The sequence below is a fragment of the Lissotriton helveticus genome, chromosome 3_2 (genome assembly GCF_964261635.1).
Source record: "Lissotriton helveticus chromosome 3_2, aLisHel1.1, whole genome shotgun sequence".
In the NCBI taxonomy this organism is placed as follows: domain Eukaryota; kingdom Metazoa; phylum Chordata; class Amphibia; order Caudata; family Salamandridae; genus Lissotriton; species Lissotriton helveticus.
Genome location: NC_136062.1, coordinates 360537514 through 360561381, shown reverse-complemented (window position 1 = coordinate 360561381; position 23868 = coordinate 360537514). Strand labels below are relative to the sequence as shown.

At 46.7% G+C, this 23868-nt stretch overlaps 1 protein-coding gene across 1 annotated transcript in view; it reads right to left on the bottom strand.

The window, feature by feature from the left end:
• Positions 1 to 3931, bottom strand: part of TPCN2 (two pore segment channel 2) — a 228681-nt gene extending 224750 nt beyond the window's left edge. Inside the window, exon 1 of the mRNA XM_078684245.1 lies at positions 3332 to 3931. Coding sequence (XP_078540371.1) covers positions 3332 to 3476 — 145 coding nt within the window. The 5' untranslated portion in view covers positions 3477 to 3931. The remainder of the gene's footprint in view (positions 1 to 3331) is intronic.
• Between the last annotated feature and the right edge of the window lie 19937 nt (positions 3932 to 23868).

Sequence of the window (23868 nt, the reverse complement as noted above, 5' to 3'; positions counted from 1 at the left end):
TGCACTGTAGTGGAGTATTCCTTAAATACTGGAGCTGACTAAGTGTGCTCAGTGTACGAAGATAGATGCCCCTTTTGAAAGCTGCTTTAACGCCTGCAATACTACTGCTGGTCCCTAGATGGAGTGTTAGGTGACAAATAGCAGCCACAATAAAAACAAGGTTAATTAACGTGAATAAATTACAACCAATACACTTGAAGACGGAGGTCAAGGAAGGGAGGACGGGGGGGGGGGGGGGGGCAAACAAAGGCAAGAGCGAGGGAGAGGAAATAAGAAACCCCACCCCTCTGAAATAGAACAATATACAATTGCATGAAATAAATAAATAAATACCCGATTGTTTCTAAGAAGTGCCAGTACTGTCCAAGTAAAAGTATTAGAAGGAGAGCTTCTTACATAACCGAGGGCAGGACAAGAGAGGTGGGGTGGGGGGGAAGACGGACAGAAGAAGAGAGACCGACATACGAGGAGAGTAGGGGGTATCTTGAGGGAGAGAAAAAAGAAGGGACAGAGTGGGGGAAGAATCAGAGGAGCGAGCAAGTTGTATAAATATGAGAGCGAGAAAGAACGAGGGTGAACTATAGAAAGAAAGAGGGCTGACAGACAGATATAGACGGAAAACGAGAGTACGAGTGAAAGGGAGAGAGAGAGATTATGAGTGAATAGGAGAGAAGGGAAAATATATAGAAAAAAAAGAAGAAGACACGGCCGGCCGGCCGTGAAAACTGAAAGCACGGCCGGCCGTGAAAAAGCCTTTGATGCAGCAGGGGGTAATTAGGGGGAGGAGAATGGCTGGGCTGAGGCAGAGCGCATAGCCTTTGATGCAGCAGGGGGCGGAGCGGGAAGAGCTGCTGGCGCCACCAAGCTGACGATTTGATGCTGTGCACGCGCATTTTAACTAATTGCGCTTGCGCATTGAGTTAAAAGTACGCATGCACTGCATCAAATCGCCAGTGTTGGTAAGCTCTGTTTAAGCCTCTATAGTCTCGCTCTGCTCAATGCGCATTGACAGGCGAGACCTAATAAAAGAAGGGGAAGTAGATGGAGAAAGATGTCTCATGTAAATTTGTCAAACTTGAGGGTCAGTCCCATTGAACTGCAGCTTGCAGAGGTGCGCCACTAATGGTGAAATATGACCAGTGGTTCCTAAATGTTTTCCACAATTCCAACCTACACAAAACTAAAAAAACAAGCATTAAACACGGACAGCGGGAGGGGGGGGGGGTTAACGGAACACGGACAGCGGGAGGGGGGGGTCGGGAAACAGCCAGCGGGACAGGTAACAAGACTAACAATGAACACAAACATCGGGGGGGGGGGGGGAGTACACGCCCACAGTGGCCACGTCTTCATGACGTTGCGGTTGCGGAGAGGGAAAGAATCGGTAGAACGCCCACCAATCGCCTCGGGAAATGACGGACAGTTCTCTCTTCCAATGGCTAGCTTCCATTTATGGAGCTAGCCAATGGAAGAAAGAGGCGGAACGAAGGCCACACTGTTGTAACATTAGATTTCGCCTGCGCCGAAAAGCTTTGCGGCGCAGCTTTCGACGAGGCGAAACCTAAAAACGGGAAGTCTCTCTAATCGTCTGCATGATAGGGCCATTCAAGAGGATAATATTGTAAAGATGTGGCGAAAAGGACCAGGTGGCAGCAGCCAAGATGTGCCTAAGAGCACACAGGGTGGAAGCACAGAGGCGGCTCAGGGGCAGTGAACTGGACATGGGGAGGGTAGAGGTGGGCGAGCCCATAAAAGCTCGAGCCAGATGCCTGGCTCTGCCCAGGGTACTCTTGGAGACTCGAGCCCAAACGAGCCGAGCTCACATGTGACGTCTGTCTGCCGCCACCCACACTAATCGCAGGCGCCAAGAATTAAGACAATGCCTTTCGTGTAAGCAGGCAAAGGGAATCAAACGCCTATATAGAGGCGGGATCCCTCAAAGTAAAACCACAACATTTCGGATCAAGCTCGCTTCTCTGCAACCAAATTGTGGGATTCTAGGAGACGGGATATTTCTCGCAGCTTCCTCTTCACGGAGACATATGGAAGCTTCAGATGCATACGTTCAAGAATAGGTGTTCTGTGCCAAAGCCTCGGGAACTGAAGATAAACTAAAACTATGAGGCTACAGCATGTAAACAAGAATCCAGGTCACAAAGAGGACGCAGGACAACGGATAACCTGGCGCTGAATATCAGGTGTTTATTGTTACCAAATCAACGGTACTAGTTTTATCGACTTCAGAAGGATGAAGGGCTGCGTGCACCCGCCGGGATTCGAAAACCCTGACCATGGGATCGAACACAGGGGGTGCATTAGTCCACTGAGTCACCAAACCCACATCTCAGTTCACTATTGGCATTTCTGGGGAAAGGCGGGTATGATTTTTTGTCAACTATTACTTTGTAATGAATACCTTCAATTCAGCGAGGGATTATCGTGGTGTGATAAAGCTATTAGTGCTTATTTTGTAAGAAGATTGAGCGCAGCCCAAAACACTGCTCAGAAGCCCGTGGCCAGCTGATTAAATGTCCACCCGCCTAAAAGTAAGGATGCGTATTCGGTGCCTCTTTACTCCACTATCATCACTCCCTGCCCCTTTAACTCACTCTTCCCAGTTCCTAATGTACTTCCGCAAATATCTTCCCTCACCGTTCTCCTTTTGTACGTTTTCCTCCCCTCTTGCTCGCCATAAATGTGAGATGAGGAAAAAGAAGTGCCGGTCCACAAAATTACCACCGGCTCAAATTAAGCACTGATCCCACATGTCAAAGCAATACACTGAAAAAATGAAGAGGTCATCATATTTTACATGGTATGTGTTGCATGCTTTAGAACCAATTATTTTTCAAGGCTCGGCTCGTGCACATGATTTTAGAGCCAAGCCAGGCCATTGGCTCGGATCTCTCCCGGTTTTTTGGGGGGGCTCACCTATCTCAGCCGTGTGGTAAAGTCACAGGGCGGGAGTAAAGAACCACTGAGGATGCGATGGGGTGAATACTTCCTCGGAGCAGGAGACTCTGCCCACGGGCCGGCAGAGGAGACGCAGCAGAGATTAAAGTCACAACATATTAGGAGAGTGTGCCTTAAACTTAAATACAAAAATAAGACATTTGGAAAGTAAAAATGCAAATAGCACGAAAGAAAGATATGTACTGGAGGAACTACTCACACGTAGTGCAGATAGTATGAGACCTCGGGGAAGGCACCACTGCAAATTCGGAAGTGTGGGATCCCAAGTGCTCTCATTAAGCGCAATGAAACAACCCTGAGCACAACTAGGCGCTATCAACTCCTTACCCATGTGCACCTCACCCGCACAGAACATTACCTGGCTCCAGCACGCACGTCACCGAGCAGCCCGACGAAGAGTAGGAGCAAGTCCTGGCTTTGGCGTCCAGCTCAGGCGCCTCGAAGTCCGGGTTGGCGCACCAGCTCCGTTGCACGGTCGGCGATAGCAGCGGCTCGGTCTCCATTGCGGCTGGGGACCGACTCAGCTAAGCAGCAGTACCGTACCACGAACCCCCGGGATCTTCCTCAGCAATATCACAGTATTGTCAATTATGTCTTTAAAAATATAGCGCTTCTATATCTTCATACTGGAAAAGTACGCGGAGAAAAATAATAATTTAAAAAAAAACGACTTCAAGTCTTTCTGGTCTGTTTTTGCTCAGCCGGCAAAGATGAAAGTAGTGATGCAACATCTAACTTTCTGATAGCATGTCGCACGAAAAAGCCCATGGAAACTAAAATGGTAGCCGGTCAGACTGGACCGTCCTTCCTTCGCCCTGTGGGGCTCGTGGAGTGCGGGCAGGGTGCGAAGAACTTTACCCCAGCTTCAGCAAAGCCAGCACTTTCTCCCACGGTTTCCTGGACATCTCAGCGTCTGCCAGCACCGGCTGCCTTTATTTTGCAACCTCTTCCTGGACAGGGGCCGCTGGGAGTTGTAGTCTCGTTGCTTGTTCCTTCCTTTCTTGGCACTATACCGTGCATGTGTGCGCGGGACATATGTAGATAGAACGGAAACCCATAGCGTGTTTGACTCTGATACTTGTAGTTTAGCGTTAAGCATTATAATGCTTAAAAACCCCAGCATGGAAAGTGTTGTTGACTGGGGTGTCAACACCGGCTAAAGAAGTTGACCAAGAGATGGGGCAACTTGCTTTGCATGTAGTTTAAGTGTCGGTATTTTGTAGGGTGTTGGAGTTCTAAATCGGTATTTTTCTTCATCTCGATACAGCTTTTAAAGTAATCTGTATTTGTTTTTACAGAGTACCTACAGTTGATAAATAGTTGTTTTCATTTTAAAACGTTGTGTTCATTAATGTGCCCAAGTAAGTATCCATGCATTTTATTAATCTTAACTGCTTCAATAAATACTTTCGTGGGTTTTTACATAAAAAAAAATTCTGTACTTTTTTTCCAATTTTAAAATGTCGAATTTTATAAAAATTATTTACATTTTTAAATACTTATTTTTCCTTGAGAAATAAGTTTTGCCACCTCCATGTTACTCATCCTTATCCTCCTCCTACTGACTGAAAAAAACACACTTTCTAGACCTTCCCTCTTCTATCCCTTCACTATCCTTTCAATCCAACTAACAAACTAAAATGTCCACCAATCAAATTAATGTCATATTTCCCTGTACTACTTCCCCACTAATCCTGTTTGGGTTCTAGCATAGTGTGGTACCCGCCGAAAAATATCCACACCTCATTAGGGGTAGCAAGCGCTATATAAATGCAAAACCTTCCCTCTTTTATCCCTCCACTATCCTTTTCATTCCAAATTAGAACTCACATGTCCACCGCTCAAATTAATTTCATATCTCCCTATACTAATTTTCCACGAATCTTTTTTGATTCCAGAGTAGCATGCTACTTGCCGAAATAGCACTATAACGCCTTGTTAGAGGTATTAAGCGTTGTATAAATACAATTACAGTTAAACATCACTCTAACTGCTTAATTATCAGTAATTGCATTTATATAGAGTTTACTACCCCTGATGAGTTGTTGAAGCGCTTTACGCCAATGGTGGTTTGTGAAGCTATGAACTGTTGTTGGCTCACCAATGGGGCTGTGTTTTAGGGAAGGCATTCCGTTTCAGTAACGTTGCATATTTTTTTTATTAATAGCTCCTTCATTGCTCTGATTTGTAATTACTGCCCGGAGGTTTCAAGTTCCCCAAGTTCATTTTTGGGTGGTAGATGCGGTCCAGATAGTTTTTTCTTTGCATTCTGGAACTTGTGTCCCTGCATTCTATGATAAAACTCGGCGGAAGAGAAAACAAGCATTTACAATGCAATGGTCTCGGCATTATTAAAGGTAGAGCTATTGGCATTGCTCATGACAATTATTTTCATTTTTTATAAAAACTTAAATAAATGGTATTGTCATTTACAATGGCAATAGGTGAGCATTAGAGAGTAGTAGAGAGTATTTGCGGACACAGAGCCACACACACACACACACACACACGGATAGAGCCGCGCACACACACACACACACACACAGCCGCGCACATACACACACAGACAGAGCCGCGCACACACACAGAGACGCGCACACACACACACAGACAGAGCCACACACACACACACCCACAAACAGACAGAGCCACACACACACACACACACAGCAACACACACACACACAGAGCCCAACACACAAAGCCCCCCACACACAGAGCCCCCCCACACACACAGAACCCCCCCACACACACAGAGCCCCCCACACACACAGAGCCCCCCCACACACACACAGAGCCCCACACACACACACACACACACAGAGCCCCACACACACACACAGCCCCCCCACACACACAATGAGCCCCCCGCACACACCCAGAGCCCCCCACACACAGAGCCCCCCCACACACAGAGCCCCCACACACACACACATAGAGCCCCCACACACACCCAGAGCCACACACACACACCCAGAGCCACACACACTCTCGCAAGCACAGCGAGGGGGCAGGCAAGCAAGCACAAAGGGGGGGCAGGGGAGCAAGCACAGCCAGGAGGCAGAGGAGCAAGCACAGCCAGGGGGCAGGGGAGCAAGCACAGCCAGGGAATCAAGCACAGTCAGGGGGCATGGAAGCAAGCACAGCCAGGAGCCACGGGGCAGGGTAGCAAGCACAGCCAGGGAAGCAAGCACAGTGAGGGGGCAGGGAAGCAAGCACAGCTCGGCTCCCTGTGAGAACCATGAAAGAGTACATATATCTGTACATTGGCCCAACGCAGCCAGCATGTACCTTGCCTTGTTTATTGGTCTATATCTGGCTTTAACTGCCTGCCGTGTGCATTGGCTTAAGGTGGGTTGCATCTGCCTTGCCCTGTGTATTGGCCCGGGGAGGGGCAGCGCTACCTGATGTTTGTGTCGGCCCAGGCTGGGGCTCCAACTGCCTCGCTATGTGCATCGGCCTGGGTCAGGCTGCAGCTGCGTTAGCTAGTGTCTTCGTTGGCTCGGAAGTGGGCTGCGACTACTAAGGAAGCCAGCCTCGTAGCAGCATAAGCCCCTGAGTACCATCCTGACAGTCCAAGGCAGCTACGCTCAGTGTAGACACAAGCTCTGCATGACGTCAATGTTGTCAATTGCTGAGGCAGATCATGAATACCACTGGCCACCATCTGCGGTCAGATGCCTCTCCGAAAACACTGAGGTGAGTGCGAGGACTAAAGACTGTTTTTTTGTCCAATCAAGTGACGGGTAAGAACTAGAGTGGGCAACGAACTGACTGCACATTTTATTTGTGGGAAACATAATTTGCACCTGAGCCTTATTCTTGCTCTACCAAAGCTGGCTGGGGACAATCTTAAAATAAAAGTAAAAAACACAGAAGAACAGACAAGGCTGGGGACAATCTTAGACAGGGTGACCCGGGTGACAGAAACATGAAGAGGATGGATAGGTTTTAGCCCCCACAGTGAGTTGAGATCAGGGGCATCACTCTGCATTTCTCATTGTGTCCTTAAAAGTACTTTTTTCCAAAAACAAAAAAGGTAGGCTGGGATTTAAAGTTAATGTTGGTCAGCAGTCGAGTTGTGACCTTATGTCCCCACGCTACCTTCCTGGGTAGCCTGTAGGGTCAGTGGGGGAGGGGGAGGGGCACTAGCACAGCGAGCAACAGGGGGCGGGGGGGGGGCAGAAAAGGGAGCGCAACGAGGGTCAGGGGTGTGGGGGGACACGAGCACAACGAGAAACAGCGGGGTGGGGGGACACAAGCACAACGAGGAACAGCGGGGTGGGGGACACGAGCACAACGAGGATCAGCGGGGTGGGGGGGACACGAGCACAACGAGAAACAGCGGGGTGGGGGCACATGAGCACAGTGAGGAACAGTTGAGAGGACGCCCATTCTGCATGTTTTTTTGCGTGCAATCCATTGCCATTTTTGCATTCCCTCCTCTGACAGCGCGAGGTCCTTCATTTGCTGCGAGTGGAGGAAAAAAGCTGGATGCAGCACACGCCGTAGGTGGTTCTCGGGAATGATAGATACATCCGCACACAGAGCACAGCTCGCCAAAGGATCTCTCCGCCTCCGATTCAGCCCGTCTGAAGCGCCGGCCACAGCGGACGGAAAGGCCAGCTGTGAGAAGCGGGAGCCATGTCTGCGAAGGAGAGGCAGAAAGCAAGGATAACCAAGGACAGTGTCACGCTGCTACCCTGCTTTTATTTTGTGGAGGTAAGTGGGGAGACGGGTCTCTGGAGATGTGACTATCGGCAAATAAATATATAGACGGTCTGGAAATAAGCAAATGGCTGCAATATCTGCCGAGAGCGCCGCGCGCGAGGCAAACGCGAGGCTGACAGAAAATTCACGAACTGTACAGCGAGTGATACCGATGGTGATGCCAAGCATCCCTACACACGGCAGGCGCCTTTGCATTTGCACATGCGTACGCGAGTGTCTACAGTGATGTCTGTGTATTTCAGCGGAGAGTCGGCAGAGCTGGGCTGTGGTTTATGATGCACACACAAGTAATCTGTAAACAAGGGCCAGTTGCGGTCGGGCAGAAATGGCTGCCACAAACCTCCGAAAGTTTTCCGATTCGGGGCCGTGTTTTTTTCCTGAGTGACGGATGACGTCACAGGTTGAAAGAAGGCAAAAAACACGCCCCCATTCCGAAAAAGACGGGGCTTGAACCGAGTGACGACACTCTCAATGGCTGGCCAGCATTTACTAGGCCAGCCAATGGAGAAGAGGGGCGGGTTCAAGTCCCCTAATTAAAAAACATAAAATCTTCGGGCTCGCCTACTGCTACGCAGTGCGACGGTCCTCAACCCAAAAATATGGACTGGATCAGCTGCATACATATGAACTTGGGCAACATGAGCATAGATGCAAAGTTTCATAGGTCCATGCGTGATGTGCTGCTCCAGTCCAGATCTTTTCTTTGAATTCTGGGATTTGTATTCCTGTTTTATAATGGAATAAACAAGACTGCAAGTCCCAGAATTCAAAGTAAAAACCTAAACTGGAGCTGGTAAAAAACTGTACAGGAGGCAACCTTACACTACAAGCAAACAGATTAAGTACTCAGCTAGGGCGATAACCTCCTACAAAGCTATTACTGACAGTGTTTTGAGTCCTGAACTTTCTTTCGATTACCTAATGCACTCTGAGTACTCCTACTTGGTCCAATTGAAGTAACTAGATTAACATACCTGAAAACGATGATTTGTAAGGAAACATTTGGAGTCAGTGTTCATATTGACCAGTATCATAGTGGTCACACTAGGTCTAGTTGCAAACTGCAACCATGTCATATGTGAAACCGTCATCTAGTGCTGGGACACTTCTTTGGCAGCAGCTGCACACTGTACAAATAGATAATGATTTCTATGGATTATTAATTATTATTTGTCGTATATCCAGTACTGCCTTTCCAGTCAACAGCATATTCCATGTCAACATTTTAAACCCATTCTCGCATTGTTCAAGGAAAAGGTGATATCTACAGAACAGAAAATGGTCTTGGCAAAAAAACAAGCATTGGCAAAGATAACAGGTTTCACTTATGCAAGACCTATTTGCTTTGTTATTTTTTTTGTATGCATGTTGCACAGCAAGGCGGGGCGCGGCATGACATGGTTGAAAATAAGGGAAAAAAAGAACGGTGATGCTGTCTTCGCTGGCCGCCCGATACGATAATATTTGATGTACTTTCAGCCATGTTGCAAAGAAGCCTGCATTACTGTGCACATGGGGTAAAGAATTATGCTAGAACCAAGAACTACACAATTTCATTATCATCACAGGCCTAATTCTATACAAGATCGCTTACAGATTACAATTGCGCATATTACTCCATCCACTTCTTTTTGATACAAAACTATACTTTATTTGTTTCTTTTTTAGTGAATGTTTTCTTTTGAGTAATTCTTCTTTTTCTTTTTCTGTTAATTATATTTTTTCCTATTTCATGTAATACTTGGTTTCAGTTCACAATCTCATATATTCATAAGGTGCGTAACCATTAATGGGATTTTCTCACAGGACATCGGTGAAACAGAGTGTGGATGAGTACAGGGCTGGCAGGAGGCAGATGTCTTGTTTTGTACCCTAGGCTGGAAACTGCAGTCAGGATAACACGGACACTAGTATATGGTACTAGACACTGTCCACGAGCAAATGCGCTCCGCCCTTTTATTAGCAGGGTCACCTGACCACTGATGCCTGTGTTGGATGGGCTTGGGGTGAGTGTATGGCCAGCCCTCCAAGAAGTGGCTGAGACACTAGAATGTGTCCAGCAGGACACAACATTCCTCCCAAACTTTATTGAACTTATTGCCTAGACTGTCCCAGTCTCATCTCTCACCCTCTGCCCTGCTTCCAGTGGAGGTAGCAGCAGTGCTCTGTTTTCCGTGCAGCCACTGGTCTGCACAGGGACCTCTAACCGCCCTACTGTGGCCTGTGCAGCATGAGCAGGATCTGGCTTACCTCCGACCAGGATGCGGTGCATCCAGCCGCGGCCTATGCAGGTAAGAGTTGTGGGTGTGTAGGCCAGGGGGGATTTCGACAGACCGCCTCACCTCTCCTACCTGCATGGGCTGCGGCTGTGTGCATTCAGCCACTGCAAGGGACACTGAGGCTGCTTTACCGTATCTGGGCGCCAGGCACAGCTGGAGGATCAGGTGTGGAGAAGCGGTCACTAGGTGATATTGCAGCCACTCTTCTCAATCCCGCAGCAGCCACTTTACCAGGCCATGGCAGCCCTCATCCTCAGCAGGCAGGACCTTCACTCACAGGGCCAGTCGGCAGCCTGCAAACGCCTCAAACTCAGTGCTGGCTGCGACACTTCACCCCCTTTTCATAAACTTGTCCACTCACGGCTTCATGCTGCCACCTGCAGGGCTCATCTTACACCCAGCAGGTAAGCAGGCATTTCTCATGGTCTGCCACTGCCTTACTGGGGTCGCAGCAGCGGGATAGGAGGCTGGTTCTCCCCTTCTTCTCAAGCTCTTTCCTTCTGGGTACAAGACTAGTCAGTGTACTCAGATCCAAAAGGCTTAATGAAAATATTTAATTAGTGATTTTATATTCAATTTTATGCAGTCTTTTTATTCTAATTGTATAGTATTTTTAACCAAATTGTAAATTGAGTATTGCATCATTTGTTGATATCAAATTACTGTATAATGTTATGCTTTTAAGATATGTTTTTATCGAAATAAAGCCTTATACCTACCTACCTAGTCAGTGTACTGGTGCAGGCTCATGGCAGGCTAGCTGCTGCAGCGGCATCATCAGGCGTGCGCTATCGTGCTCGCTCATACGGTGACCGTAGTCTTACCCTGTTCTGCCACTAACGCTGCCATGAAAGCAGTAGGTGTCTGTGAGCCTCAGGTTAGACCCCCCCCCCCCACGAGGCAGAGCAAAGCAGCCGCTGGCATACATGTGGGGTAGAACCTGCTCGTCGCCTGTGTAATGCCGTGGGCCCTAGGCCGCATACTGCAGTAAGGATGACACAGACACCAGTATATGGTTCTAGAAACTGCCCATGTGCACATGTGCCCTTTCATTAGTAGGGTCACCTGACGGGTGATGCCTGTGTTGGATGGGTGTGGGGTATGGCCAGCCCTCCACGTAGTGGCTGGTAAACTGGTGCCTGCTGAGACACTAGAACGTGTCCAGAAGGACACTATCAATCAATCAATCAATCAATCAGAGCGCGCTACTTACCTGAGAGGGTCTCAAGGCGCTGAGTCGCTGGAGGCACCCTCTCTCGCAGATGTATGTCAGGGGTCGGTTTAATGCAAGTTCACCTTTTATCCCCATGGATTCAGCTCTGCCGACGGGGGACATCCAGATCTTCTTGCCCTCCCTGGCGTCTGGCTGGCGCATGATCCTGTTCACTCTAGGCGCTTTCTGAGAGGGTTCTCACTAGGAGCAGCGCTTTGAACAGCTGTTGTATCCATTTGTGAGTGCAGTCACAGCTGTCACCATCAAAGGTTTGTTCAGAAAAATGAATACACTCTTTCATTTAGAAACATTAATTTAGAAACATGGGGGCAGATTTATGTTAACTGGCGCATCCCCAGGGATGCGCCAGTTAATGTGCGCCACAGTGCGCCACAGCTCCGCCACCCATGGTGCACCGCATTTACAATGCGGCGCACCATGGGGCAAAAATGGCACAGATGCGTGACGCATCTGTGCCGTAAAGGTGGTGCATTGCTGGAGTTGCATCGCAAGCGCGACGCAGCTCCAGCAAGGCTCGGGGGTGCCCCATCTTCACAATTCTGCGTCAAGACCTACGCCTGCTTCAAGCAGGCGCAGGGTTTTGACGCAGCATTGGCCTGAAAGTGACTGAGTGAAATCTTATAGATTTCACTCAGCTACTTTCAGAAGGCGTTCCTGCGCAGGAACGCCCCCCCCTGCGCAGGAACCCCTCCTTATGGCGCAGGGCTTTACAACGTGACGCATGTCCTAGATGCGTCACGTTGTAAATAGGGCGCATTGTTTGCGCCGCCGTTGCGTCAAATAAAGTGACACAATTGCGGCGCAAAGAGGCGCAAGGGCCTCATAAATCTGCCCCATGAATCCTAGTAACTGAAATGACAGTGTTGTGCATTTATAGACAATCCGCCCCTCTCCTGATGCTACACTTTAATTACACAGGTGAGTTAAGAGGAGGCCAGAGGTTGGCAGAGCGAGAATTAATCAGAGTATTTCTTGCAATGTTTGTAGTTGTAAAACATGCTCAGCTTCACCTGAATGTATATCCGAGTGTTCAATATCAAACCTAATTTTTAACAACGTCACAGGGCGGCTCGGAGGAGCATCGCCCCACTGCTTTATCGCAGTGTGAGAAGCCAAAACATAAAAAGGTAATGACTTTGATTTATAACCATTTGATGTTTGCTTTGTGGGTAGGCGGGCAGGGCTGCTTCGCTCCCCCCGCAGGGCAGGGGAGGAGTGGTTTGCCCACTCCTGAGTGTGCACAGACTGTTTGGTCTGCCCTCTTGGGCCGCTGAAACCAGTCATGCGCACTTTGCCCTTCTCAATGCAGGCTAAATTATAGCCTGCATGGAGAACATGCACCTCTTTAGGCCCTGGCGGAGCGCCTTGTCACAGTGCTCTAGACCAATCACAATGCTGCATGCAGTGTTGTGATTGGCTTAGGGGAGGGAGCCTAGCTGCCCGCTTCCTGTTCCTGTCAGAGGCAGGAGTAGTTAAGATGTGGGACCCGGTGGAAAGGTAGGCGTTACATCTTTTTTCTTTACATTTTGACCACCACCTCCCTACATGGCCCACCCCTCCCCGCTCAACCCCCACGACCCCCTCCCTACCGACGAGGCTACGTCAGTTATTAAACCTTGTACAGAGAAGAATAACTGAATAGGCTTGGTGAATTACACTTCATTCTGTGTGACCGTTGTTTGGATTAGATGTTAATGAAATCTGACTGTTCTTCTGCCCATTGACTTTGGGGATGGCTCTGGGTCTCCGGTACTGCCCTTTCCTGCCTTCTTTTCCTGGTTGCTCTTTCGTCCTTGTCACCTTTTTTCTTGGCAGTGACAGAGGGTACGGTGTCGGATCTTGTTCGGCTTCTTTTGGTGGGGTGCACTTCTATCTGTTTTCGGGAATGGGGAGTGGTTGAGGTACAGGTGTTTAGAGCAACGGTTTCCCTGATTGTTGATTTAAAAAAAAAATCTTTTTATTAAACACGTCAAACATGCTTCAGTTCAAGATCATATATCAGCATACATTTGGAGGACTGGTGGATACAGCAGGTATCATAAGGTGCTTACTATCTGACTTCCAGCGGTACATTACTACGCTCAGTACGATCCGAAAAGTCATCCACCTCTTAGCTTCTGGAAAAGTCCATTACTTTCTTTATGACACTGATCAGTTGCCTCTGTAATTTGCCCATGCAACCCATATCTTTTCCCATTTGCGTGGGCAACCCCATCTTTGATAAATCGATTGTTCCGCCTTGCAGCACCAGTCCATTGAAATTGAAATTGAAATTGAAATAATTTATTTGATTCAGTACTCTTACGAGAACAACAAATTTATAAACGATAAAAATTACAATTTTTGTTAATAAAATTATCACGTTAATATATTTTTAAAAAAGACTTAAAAAAGTTATGCATGTTAATACACACAAATTCATTGGGTGGACCTTTTGGAGAGGGAAGTCAACATCTGAACCGAATTTATATTACATTTTGTTTTGATCGGCGTAATGTATCTGTTCCTGGCTGCTACAACGGTCTCATTTGGACATACAAACAGAACGTGTTCTAGATCTTGCACCCCACCTTTGCATAAGTCACAGAGATTAGTCCCTCCATCATTTGATGACCACTTAAAGGTGTATGATTTCAGAGGTAATATTCCTAGCCGTACTTGAATAATAGTTCGCCTTACTCCATGCAGCACCAGTCCATGTCTCTCTTCCAGGAATCCAGTTCTTCCCCTGCCTCTGCAATGTTTCTCTTGCCTACCCCACCCGCTAAGGCCAGCCACGTCCTGAGTTTCCCTGGTTTTAGGCTGTAAGCAGGCCTCTAGGTTCCCACCTTTAGTGGGTTTCTATTGGGTCTGGTGCCTTTCTGCACCCTCATGCTTGCTCCGTATTACTTCTTTCTGCGGTCACCTGGGTTCCTGGCACTGTACCAGTCTGGGCGATTGCCTGTGGTCCTGGGGTTAAAGTCGGGTGTTTGTCAGGGGATCGCCTTTTTGGGGTGTTCCACGTTTCTTTCTTCTTTATGTGTAAACCACAGTATGCTGTGTTCTTCCTAGACACCTTATATTCCTTTTTATGGCCGGGCCACTTCACTGTTCCTGGGGCTGCTGTTTATTACGGACGGGGGGGAGCAACTACGTTGACTTGTCGGTTCATAGTCAGTTGACTGTCGGAGATGATGCTGTGGTTGTGGTGTAGGTCCGGCCCCATGCAGAGTTGTTCCTCCCGATGATCATGATTAAAACAGTGCAGTACAATTAAAACAGTGCAGGAAATGGTAGGGATCTAACCGTGTCCAGAGCAGGCAGCTTTTGTTGAGCCAGATCCGGACTGGACCCAGACACATATGCTGAATTTGTCATTTGAACAGGATTGCCCAATTTTGGATGGGGACACCAGTGAAACCACTGTTACCTTGGTCCTACGGTGGTTAGCAAAACCACATCTCTTCCGCAGTCCTTTTATCGCCCTCCTGATGTTGATAAAAGAGCTAATTGGACATGCTCAGTGCCGGACTGACCGCAGGGGGAGGTGATGGGGGGGCGAGCACTTTGCCAGGGGCTGTTTTGGTTCCCAGTCCGGCCCTGGACGTGCTGTACAGAGTAGCACCAATTCTGGACTTACACAGTCCGCAGCCACCCTTAGAGACATAAAGTAAGTGCGCCCATTGTATCGACTGCAGAAGGGTAGGGTAGGGAGTCTAACCAGAAGGCACATGGATGCTAGCTGAAGGCACACAACCCACTGCACTATCCTGCTCGCCTGCTGCCACTGTGGACGTTGTGCCCCATATAATGAGCTCCCAGGGGCACAGGTAGATACGGGAGGGTAAAGAAGAGTTTATTCACATACCCTCTCAATCCCCTCGCCTGGTCTAGAGCTCCCACTTTTCGTAATTAGTTTAGCAAAGTTAATGGGATTCGGAAGCAGTCATCTGTGGCACGAGGCTTGTAACTGAGGCTTGTAACCGCCTCTTGATTCCGGGCCTTTCAATTAGTGTCTTTTAATTATCTTAATACGGAGGGCGCGAGCAGACAAGCCCCTCTCACTCACATGAAGTTCCGCACTCTCAGTGACAGCCGGCGTCAGAACCGCACCGAGATGTCTTAAAGTGAGAGCGGACACACGTGCGCTGCTCGCGCCCCTGCTGTGATATGGGACACGCGTCCTTCGCCCCTGCTGTGATATGGGGCAGGCGTCCTTCACCGCGCATGGCATTTTAATTGTGTAACCCGTGGCTTGGCTGCACGCAAATGCAATTCCAGATTACCAAATAGGCAAGGGAGGCACCGGCCTAGGGGCCCCACACTCCTGTTAGTGGCCCTGTGACAATGGATCAGAATAATATTGATTTGATCTTGAAAGAAAATTACAATCAAGCTTTCTAAAATTGTTTCCAAAAGATAGAAAAGAATGAATCAACTAAAGAGACGAAAACATTATATTACAGACTCTATAGAGAAAATAATGTATGGATGTAGTGCACCCATTAACAACTTAGAGGACATAAACCAGCGACAACAAATTCATATAACAGTTTGTCTCTTGAAAGCTCATCTTCTGGCAGCTTGTAAAAAAAATCTACCAAACTATTGTCAGTTGTAAAATTAGAAACGTATTAGGAGATAATTGCTAGGGGGGTCTATGACATTTCGATTGTTTAGGGGCCTCCAATGGGGTAATCAGGGCCGCCACCCCTCAAACGGCTGGAACCCCACAGCAAGCTCCCTCGCAAATTCTCTTGCGTTGAAGCTTCGGCCCCAAGTTTGACTTCCAGCGCAGAACCTTTTTAGCGTCAAAGGGGGCGCGCATTGTTTTTGTGACACTGTCCTACATTGTACTCGGTTCACTTTGAACGTAAAAATAAACAGACCATGTCTCAACACTACGTGGCTTATTTACAAGCCCCTTGTTCTGCAGGTGCTTTACTGTTAGCCTGGGAAAAAGTGACATACAGGCTTGTAAATAAGCCCCTACAGTTTCAACGAAGTATAAAGAATCCTCAAATGCTAAACACAAGAATAAGGGAGTGTCTGCAGTCACCATCAACGCACCATAGCAAAAGTATTTTGTTGTAGAGTAACAAACATAGCCTGTTGTATCAGAGCCCTAAAATAACAGGGTTTGTGCACTTGAACATAGAAAACAAGCAGTTAGTAAAGACATAAAACCTTGATTTCTGCAACAGGACCATCTATTGGGAAATAGACATCCTTCCAATCCTTAACTCCTCAAGCGCTGAGGTTTGCTAACTCTCTACCTCGCAAACACCTCTACCCCCACCTGTGGTGAGCCCTTTTTTTTGGGGGGGGGGCTGTTTGTGCTTAAGCCTTCATTACTTTTCCACAAAAAAACATTCAGGCCAAATTGTTGTCCCTTTTTCCCACATGTTAGATAATTTAAAGCTATTGAGAATGTCAAAATATGGTTAGAAAAAAAACTCATGAGGGCCTAAAAAGTGTTTGTTTTATTTTCAAAAGAAATTGGCATAAACAGTTTTCATGAACAGGCAAATTTATAATAAACTTTTCGTACATCAAATACTTAAAAAATGTTAGTCAAATATCCCATATTGTTGTGGTGTCCACTACTTGCATTTTTCATGTTAAAACAGCTGTGAAACTCGTTGGGGATCCAGACTTTACTCCAACGTTTCTTCACACCTCTACTTCTAATTTATACTCGTCGGTGCGATCTTTTACAAACGGTGATTTGCACACCATCAACTTCATCCTTCTGAGACTGACGGATGAAAATGAGGAGAGTTTTCAAAGTCCTGCGACCAGCAGCTCCAAGGTCCATGAAAGGGATAATCATGGACAACGGACGTGAGATCCAAATCGCGGACAGTACATGGAATTTACGGATGGTCGGTCACCCTATGTGAAATGTGGAACAAGGTTACCATTGGATCGTTTTCAAAGATAAGAACCTAGGATTTCCCCCATTCGAATAGAGAAAAAATGTACCCCAAGCATTTAATGATGTTACTTCGTCTCTCACCAAAACAAGAACTGAAACTGGTAGAGCATGACCTGAGCAAGAGTGCACATGGGCACATTGAAAAGGAAGATGTATAGTGAAGACTGTTCCCATGAGGTGCAGCATCAAGACTGTTTTGCATATGGCTGGGTCCACACTGAGGTGGAATGGTAAGCAAAAGAGCGATGGGGTGGGATGCTACCCTGAGTGATTGCCAGTGGTATGAAAAATTGAAAGCATTACTCCCAACACCTTTTGTGTGTTTCATGTACTGCCCTTAGTAGCATGGGTATCCCCAGACATGGGTCCCATGCTCACTGTGTCACTGGAACCAAGCTGTACCTGGCTGATGAGCCCATAACTAGAGTGAAACAAGTCCTGGGTTGCTTATGTTCCTGTTCAGGGAGGACCTAGCCTGGCAATGCGGGATGGACTATTCCCATGAGGGGCCCGATCAAGACTTATTTGCATATGGCTGTGTCCAAACTGTGGTGGCATGGTGGGTGAAAAATGATGGATTGGTACAAGGCCCTGAGCGATTGCCAGTAGTAAGAAAAATTGAAAGCATCCCATCCCCTTTTGTGTGTTTCACACTTTACAACTTTGTCATAACCCTTCATGTGGAACTTACTTGTAGCCTTGACAATGTCATAATCAAGGCTGAAACCTAATCTGTTTAATTTACCCAAGCGATCGCTGTTCCATTTATTGGCTATTTGGTTGCTCATATGGGGTTCTCCACCTATAAAAAGGCAACAAGGGTGAATGCTCCTGCAGTGTGGTTATAATGCATGTTTAACAATTGTTTAGGCCTGAGCTCTTGGAAGGCCATGTTGCTTGGAACGTCTGTTCAAATTCAGAATAAATAACATTGAACTAAAAGTTATTTTGCCTGTTGTTTTGCTGTCTGTTTGTACATGTGTGTACTTTGGCACCTGTGGATAAGAATACACTAACACATGAACAAACCTAGACCAGGACGTGACTTCCGGTTTGTATATAAACATGCTCCAAGAGAAGTTAGTCATATCCACCCTTCAGCGGAGGGAATGAGAGCCAATTACGTACTGCCCAATACATGCTTGTTCTGAATGTACTTTGAGACTAGCTAGTTGTAATTGATTCACTGATTGAGATCATCCATGATGAAGACTTTCTTGGTGATCGTTTGTAGGGTTAGGTTGAGGACATCTTCCAAAAACGGAGTGAAATAGCCTGACATTCCATAAGGCACTGTCAAGGCGGGTGAAGTGTTGACACTGGATGAGTGACACACGGTTAGGGATTTCCATGGCCATCAATATATAGCAGCACCTTTCACCCTCATTAGGATTAGGGGTTGTCCATCATCAGGTAACCTCCTTCTCCCCAAGAGAACAGTTTGCAGGAATCTTCTGTTTACCACCACGATCTACCAGATACTGCCAACCACCTGCAACACTCATTGTTGTTCCATGTGTCTGACTCACGCATTTTGAAATTTCTTATTTGTTTACCTTTTGGGCAGTGTATATCTCTTTGGGAATTAAAATGTCTTTACTTCATCCCACCCCTTCATTCCTCGTTTCCTACAATGAATCTGTGTTTACATTTACAAACCTCTGCTGATTTTGTCCATAGTGAATACTTTCTTCTTTTGTCCTTATGTTTATCAAACAATAGCTTTTTTTAGGTCTCGCCTACGCAGTACGCATGCGCTGCATAGGAGACCTTTAGCCGTCGTTCTGCTCTGCGCTTGCGGGAGCGCGCAGGAGCACGCCACGAGTATGAGCTTAGAAGAAGAACAGACTGCGCGCGCATGCACGCACCACTCCCTGGCTCACCTCCTTCTTCCCGTCTCTCTCACGCGCATTCCTTAGCCGTGCTTCCTCTTCACACTTGTGGCATGTGGGACTCCACCAAGAACCCATTAATATTCTTCCAATAGATTATATACACAGAAAGTAAACAGCACACTCATTTGTTCTCTGGCTCGCCCCATTCAGGACCTATTTCCTATGATTTAACTGTTTTTGATACAGTTGTAAATCTTCTTAAAGTGTCACTGCATCGCAGGTTGGGGCGGGGTCAACATTATGCGAAAACTTGCCGCCTCCATAGGATAAGTATGTCAGTTATGCTCAGTTAGTCGGCATTTAGCTCCTTAGGCTACCTTCGATACTCACTGCTGCCTGTGTTTGTTTTGTTTCAGCAGCCTGTGAATTCATAAGCTTCTAGAGTTAATGCGAATGCTGCAGAACTGTGAGATTAACATGGAAGTTGGCAAGTAACAAGTGTCAAGCCACCTGCTCGGCGTTACTTCCGAGGTCGATAACCTGAGTATAACTGTGCTCGGGTATGGCTGGCAACGGCATTCAATGGCAAAGCACAAGTACTCAATAACATACGTTATTATTCCGATGGATAAGCTTCTCTCTACCGGCACAAAAGATTGAAAAGACTACTTTTGATTGAAGAACACTTACTTTATTTCCTTTCCACCATACTCACACATTTATGGTATCGCCCCCAGATGTCTACCCCAATAGGATCATTCGACATCGTGCAAAAAAAGCTGATATTTTCAGATACAACAGATAGTTATACATGCAGTGCGCTGCATTAGTAAATAGAGGTCAAAGATGCAATTTTATATAATTATTAATTCGGGTATTTAAAAAAAAAATGAATACAATAATTAGGAAAGGCTCAATGGTGGCTTGAAAGAGACGGCCTCGTGCCATAAATATGAAAAAGAACACAAGAAATAGTGTCAAAAAGGTCAGTGGGTGTATCAAGCCTCGGGATGCAACCCTATTTATTTGCCAGCTGGCGACTTGAGAGCATATTATATTTTGAGCTAGGAGTTGGAAAGTGCAAAAAGAATACGAACTTCCAGTGCTTAATTTGAGCCAGTGTTTGGGGGGACAGGCACTTATTTTTTTACTTAGCAGACATTTCCTAAGTGAAACAGAAGGAAAAACGCACCAACGGGGAAGAATGGAGAAGAGAAATACCTGAGAATGCATTAAAGCCTTGAGGTGGACTCAGGTTTCCCCAGCCTAGGTATTTCGCTCTCTGACCCTGAACAGAGCTGAATGGTCTTCTGAGCAGCACTTTGGGCAACTGCACTCATTGTTTTTCAAATTAAGCAGTTCGAGTTTCGGCACATCAACACAAAGAGAACAGTTCTGTAACAAGAATGCGACGATGACTGTATGTTTTATGTTTTATGTAAAAAAACAATAAAAACATGTTGAAATTAAAAGAAAAAGCGCAAACATGATCTTTGAGGAAAACCAAGGCAAAACTTGTTCAACAAGCATTGGCATAGCCAATAGGTCTCGCTTTTGGGACCTTATAAGTATTTAGTTATGCAGCACTATATCCTTGGTTCAACAACGTCAACTGTTGCATGGCTAAACACTTATAAAGTCCCAAAGGCGAGACCAATTGGCTATATCAATGTTTGCCATTGAAATAGACTTTCCTTTAGAAAGACAAACTAAATTTAATTCCCAAGCAATTTTCATGTTTGCAAATTAATTGCTGACAAACTGAATTCACTTTATTCAGTAATTGCAACACATGTGCACTGCACTCACCCCGTGTTCGAGCATCTCGCTTAAACCCCTTCCCAGAAGCAATTTTAGCCTCATCAGTGTCTTGTCTTGTCCCGGGTTGTAGCGCTTGGTATGTTGGCCTGTTAATCTAACAACACTACCATTGAAGCATAGAGTTGAAGGGCCTTCTTACTACTACAAGCGGTCTCACTATTCACCAGTAAGCTCCACCCTTGTATCTCTGGGGAACCACCTGTCTTCGCTCTTATATTAGGGCTGGCACCATCCATGGTGTAGTAAGTGTCATGGCAATGGGGACCAAAGGTTTTGGGGTTCACGTTCTTCAAATTATGGCTATATTTTACTACCCAAGCAGTAGAGAAAGGGGGGGGGGCATTTTCCTTTCTTGCACTGGACTCGGTGGTACCCTTGATCAGCAAATCATGTACCACCATTCTGCTATGTACAGCTCCATTAGAAGTGTCTTTATGAATTACTAGCAGCCTGTCCCGACGTTGTCTGGGTATGAAATAGAATATGTGTAATAGGCAAGGGAAATTTATTTTAAAATCTCGCGGTAGAGAACATTTTTAGCATGAAGTGGCACAATAGTTAGGCATGTGTGTGCAGATACTGTGTGTACCTCGGAGTAAGAAGTATTAGCAGATGTCTCTAGTGTGTATGTACTCCACTTCCGTAGGTAAGCATGTGTGAAAGTGCCTTCAGTTGTAAATTTCGTGTTCCCGCAGGCATGTTGAATCGCGTCATCCCCCGCTTGAGGCCCGGCTCCAGTTTTGTTTTATGTTGTGCTTGTGGTGTAAAGTCATTGATGCAGAGAGTTGAGTGGGTGACAGCGCGGGCTGGAGACGCTGCGCGTGTGGGAAAGTGCAGTCAGTCAAAGGTTAGTGTCCCAGCAGGCGCGCTTAGTCACGTCATCCGCCGCCTGAGCCTGGCTCCAGCCCTGGTTGATGTTGCGCGCCTGGTGTCAATTTGTTTATGCAGAGACATGAGTGTGTGACAACGCGCAGGAGATGCTGCAGTTAGTGTCCCCGCAGGCACGGTCCTTTATGCAGAGTTGACTGGCTGACAGCGCGCAGGATACTGTGCAGTTATTGTCCCCGCAGGCACGATCAGTCGCGTCTGCCCCCGCCTACGCCCCAGCAATTGCTGCGCCCATTGGCCACGCCCCTTGCTCCCGTGCAATTGCCGCACCCATTGGCCTTGGCCACGCCCCCGGCCCAACGCACACGTTTGTTTTCCACACGCCCTCAAGGCATGCTTTTTTGGGGGGGGATGTGCCGCGCCATTGTTGCCGGTTGTTGTTCCCATTGGCCACACCCCTTGCTGACACGCAATTGCAATTGTTGTGCCCATTGGCCTTGTTCACGCCCCCAGCACACGCCCCCAGCACAACGCACACGTTTAAGGAATGCTTTTTTTTTGTCGTCATACCTCGCCCCGCCCACGCCCACAAGGGACTCCTTTGCTGGTAAGGTTCTTTTACCTTTTAAATGTATATGGTGGGTGTCTGCATAGCCTATGTCCTTCTGCTGCAACTGCCCTTTCCAATGCTGTATTGGGTGTTGTGATTGGTGCTGTGGTTCCTGAGATTACCCGCCTCAAAGGTTTGGGCTCTCTCTTTATAATATTAGTATAGATTCCTAACACAGTAAGCCTCAATGCAGCTGTATTCGACGATTATGAGAGGTTCCCGCCATAGTCAATGATACAAATCCAGGCCAGTGATGCAAATATCTAAGGCGGTGATCCCAGTGATGTTACTTGTGGTGTTCACCTGGTTGAGAGTCCCAATGTGATCAAAAAGATAAGAAGAGTTAGACTGTTGAGGAAGGAGGCAATCACGTTTAACTGCTACCCCCAAATCAAATTTGCATTTGGGCTCCTACTCAGCTGCCTGATTTAGGGAACAAAAACAACTGCATTTCAATAAATCTGTAACTCAGTGCTTCATATTTCAGACCTATACCTTTTTCCTGCAATTGAGAAACAGACTGAAGATTCACCTCTTCCAAGGACCATCTAATCCACCATCATTTTCTGTGCAGCTACTACAGACATCCAGCCTCAACCAAGGAGATAGGATGTTCCCAGACGACCAGTTCCTGTTGGATTCCTTTTCTGTAAATGGTCACCATCGTTCCATACTCTCTGTACTGTGTTCTCGAGCTTGGGCCATGCTATATAATACCAATACACACATATAAGAGTTGTATATCTTCTTACCTAAAATATGGCCTTTTTTACAGGTTTCTTCTGTTTTCCTAGTAGGCTCAAGCTAACCCCCTGCCAGGCTGAGCGTGGGCATCCACAGTGGAAGTGTATTACATATCCCAGTATTGGCTAAAAGGGAACCACAGCCTCAACCGTAAAGTTCATGTGGGCATGCACCACAATTGCCTCGTAATCCAGGCAACCCTATATAGGTTGAAGCCTACCAGACAGAATAGCTGTATGGTTTGCTATCGACTTCTTGTGGGCATTCTGAATGCTTCCCTGGGAATTCATTCTGCCCATTGCTTATCATTGGCTTTGTGGTGTGTAACTCACAGTTGTTTGCTAGCTATTTGCTGCCTTTGTTTTAGGTTGCCCAGCTTGAGTTCATTCCTCCCATGGAGCATACCCTGTTTACTGTATTCCTCCACAAACTCACTTTCTGTAAACCGATCTTTAAATCTAGTTCTTATCTTGTCACGTGTGCTGTGCATTCAAAATCAAAGGTCAAATGTCAGACTCTGTCTTCCAAGGGAGCGTGATGTTTACTTTTCCTTTTCTCACTTGAAAGTGAGAAAATGTATGTGACAATCTTGCTGTGAAAGGAAAGGCTTATTTCTAGCACACAATACATTTTATATGTCTGCAAATCAGGTAAGCTAATATTTCAGAATAAATCAGAATTAGGAAAGTACAAATGAAGGACATTGGTTTGTAATTCTAGAGTGTGCTGGAACAAATATTTGAATATGATCAAAACACATCAATATGCTAGGTTAGTGGTTCTAAACATTTTGACTTCTGATGACCCCTAATTAATCATTATTGGAAAGTGGAGACCCCCACTGAATTATCAATGGAATCGGGGGCCCCCACGGAGTTATTACTGGAAGCCGTAGA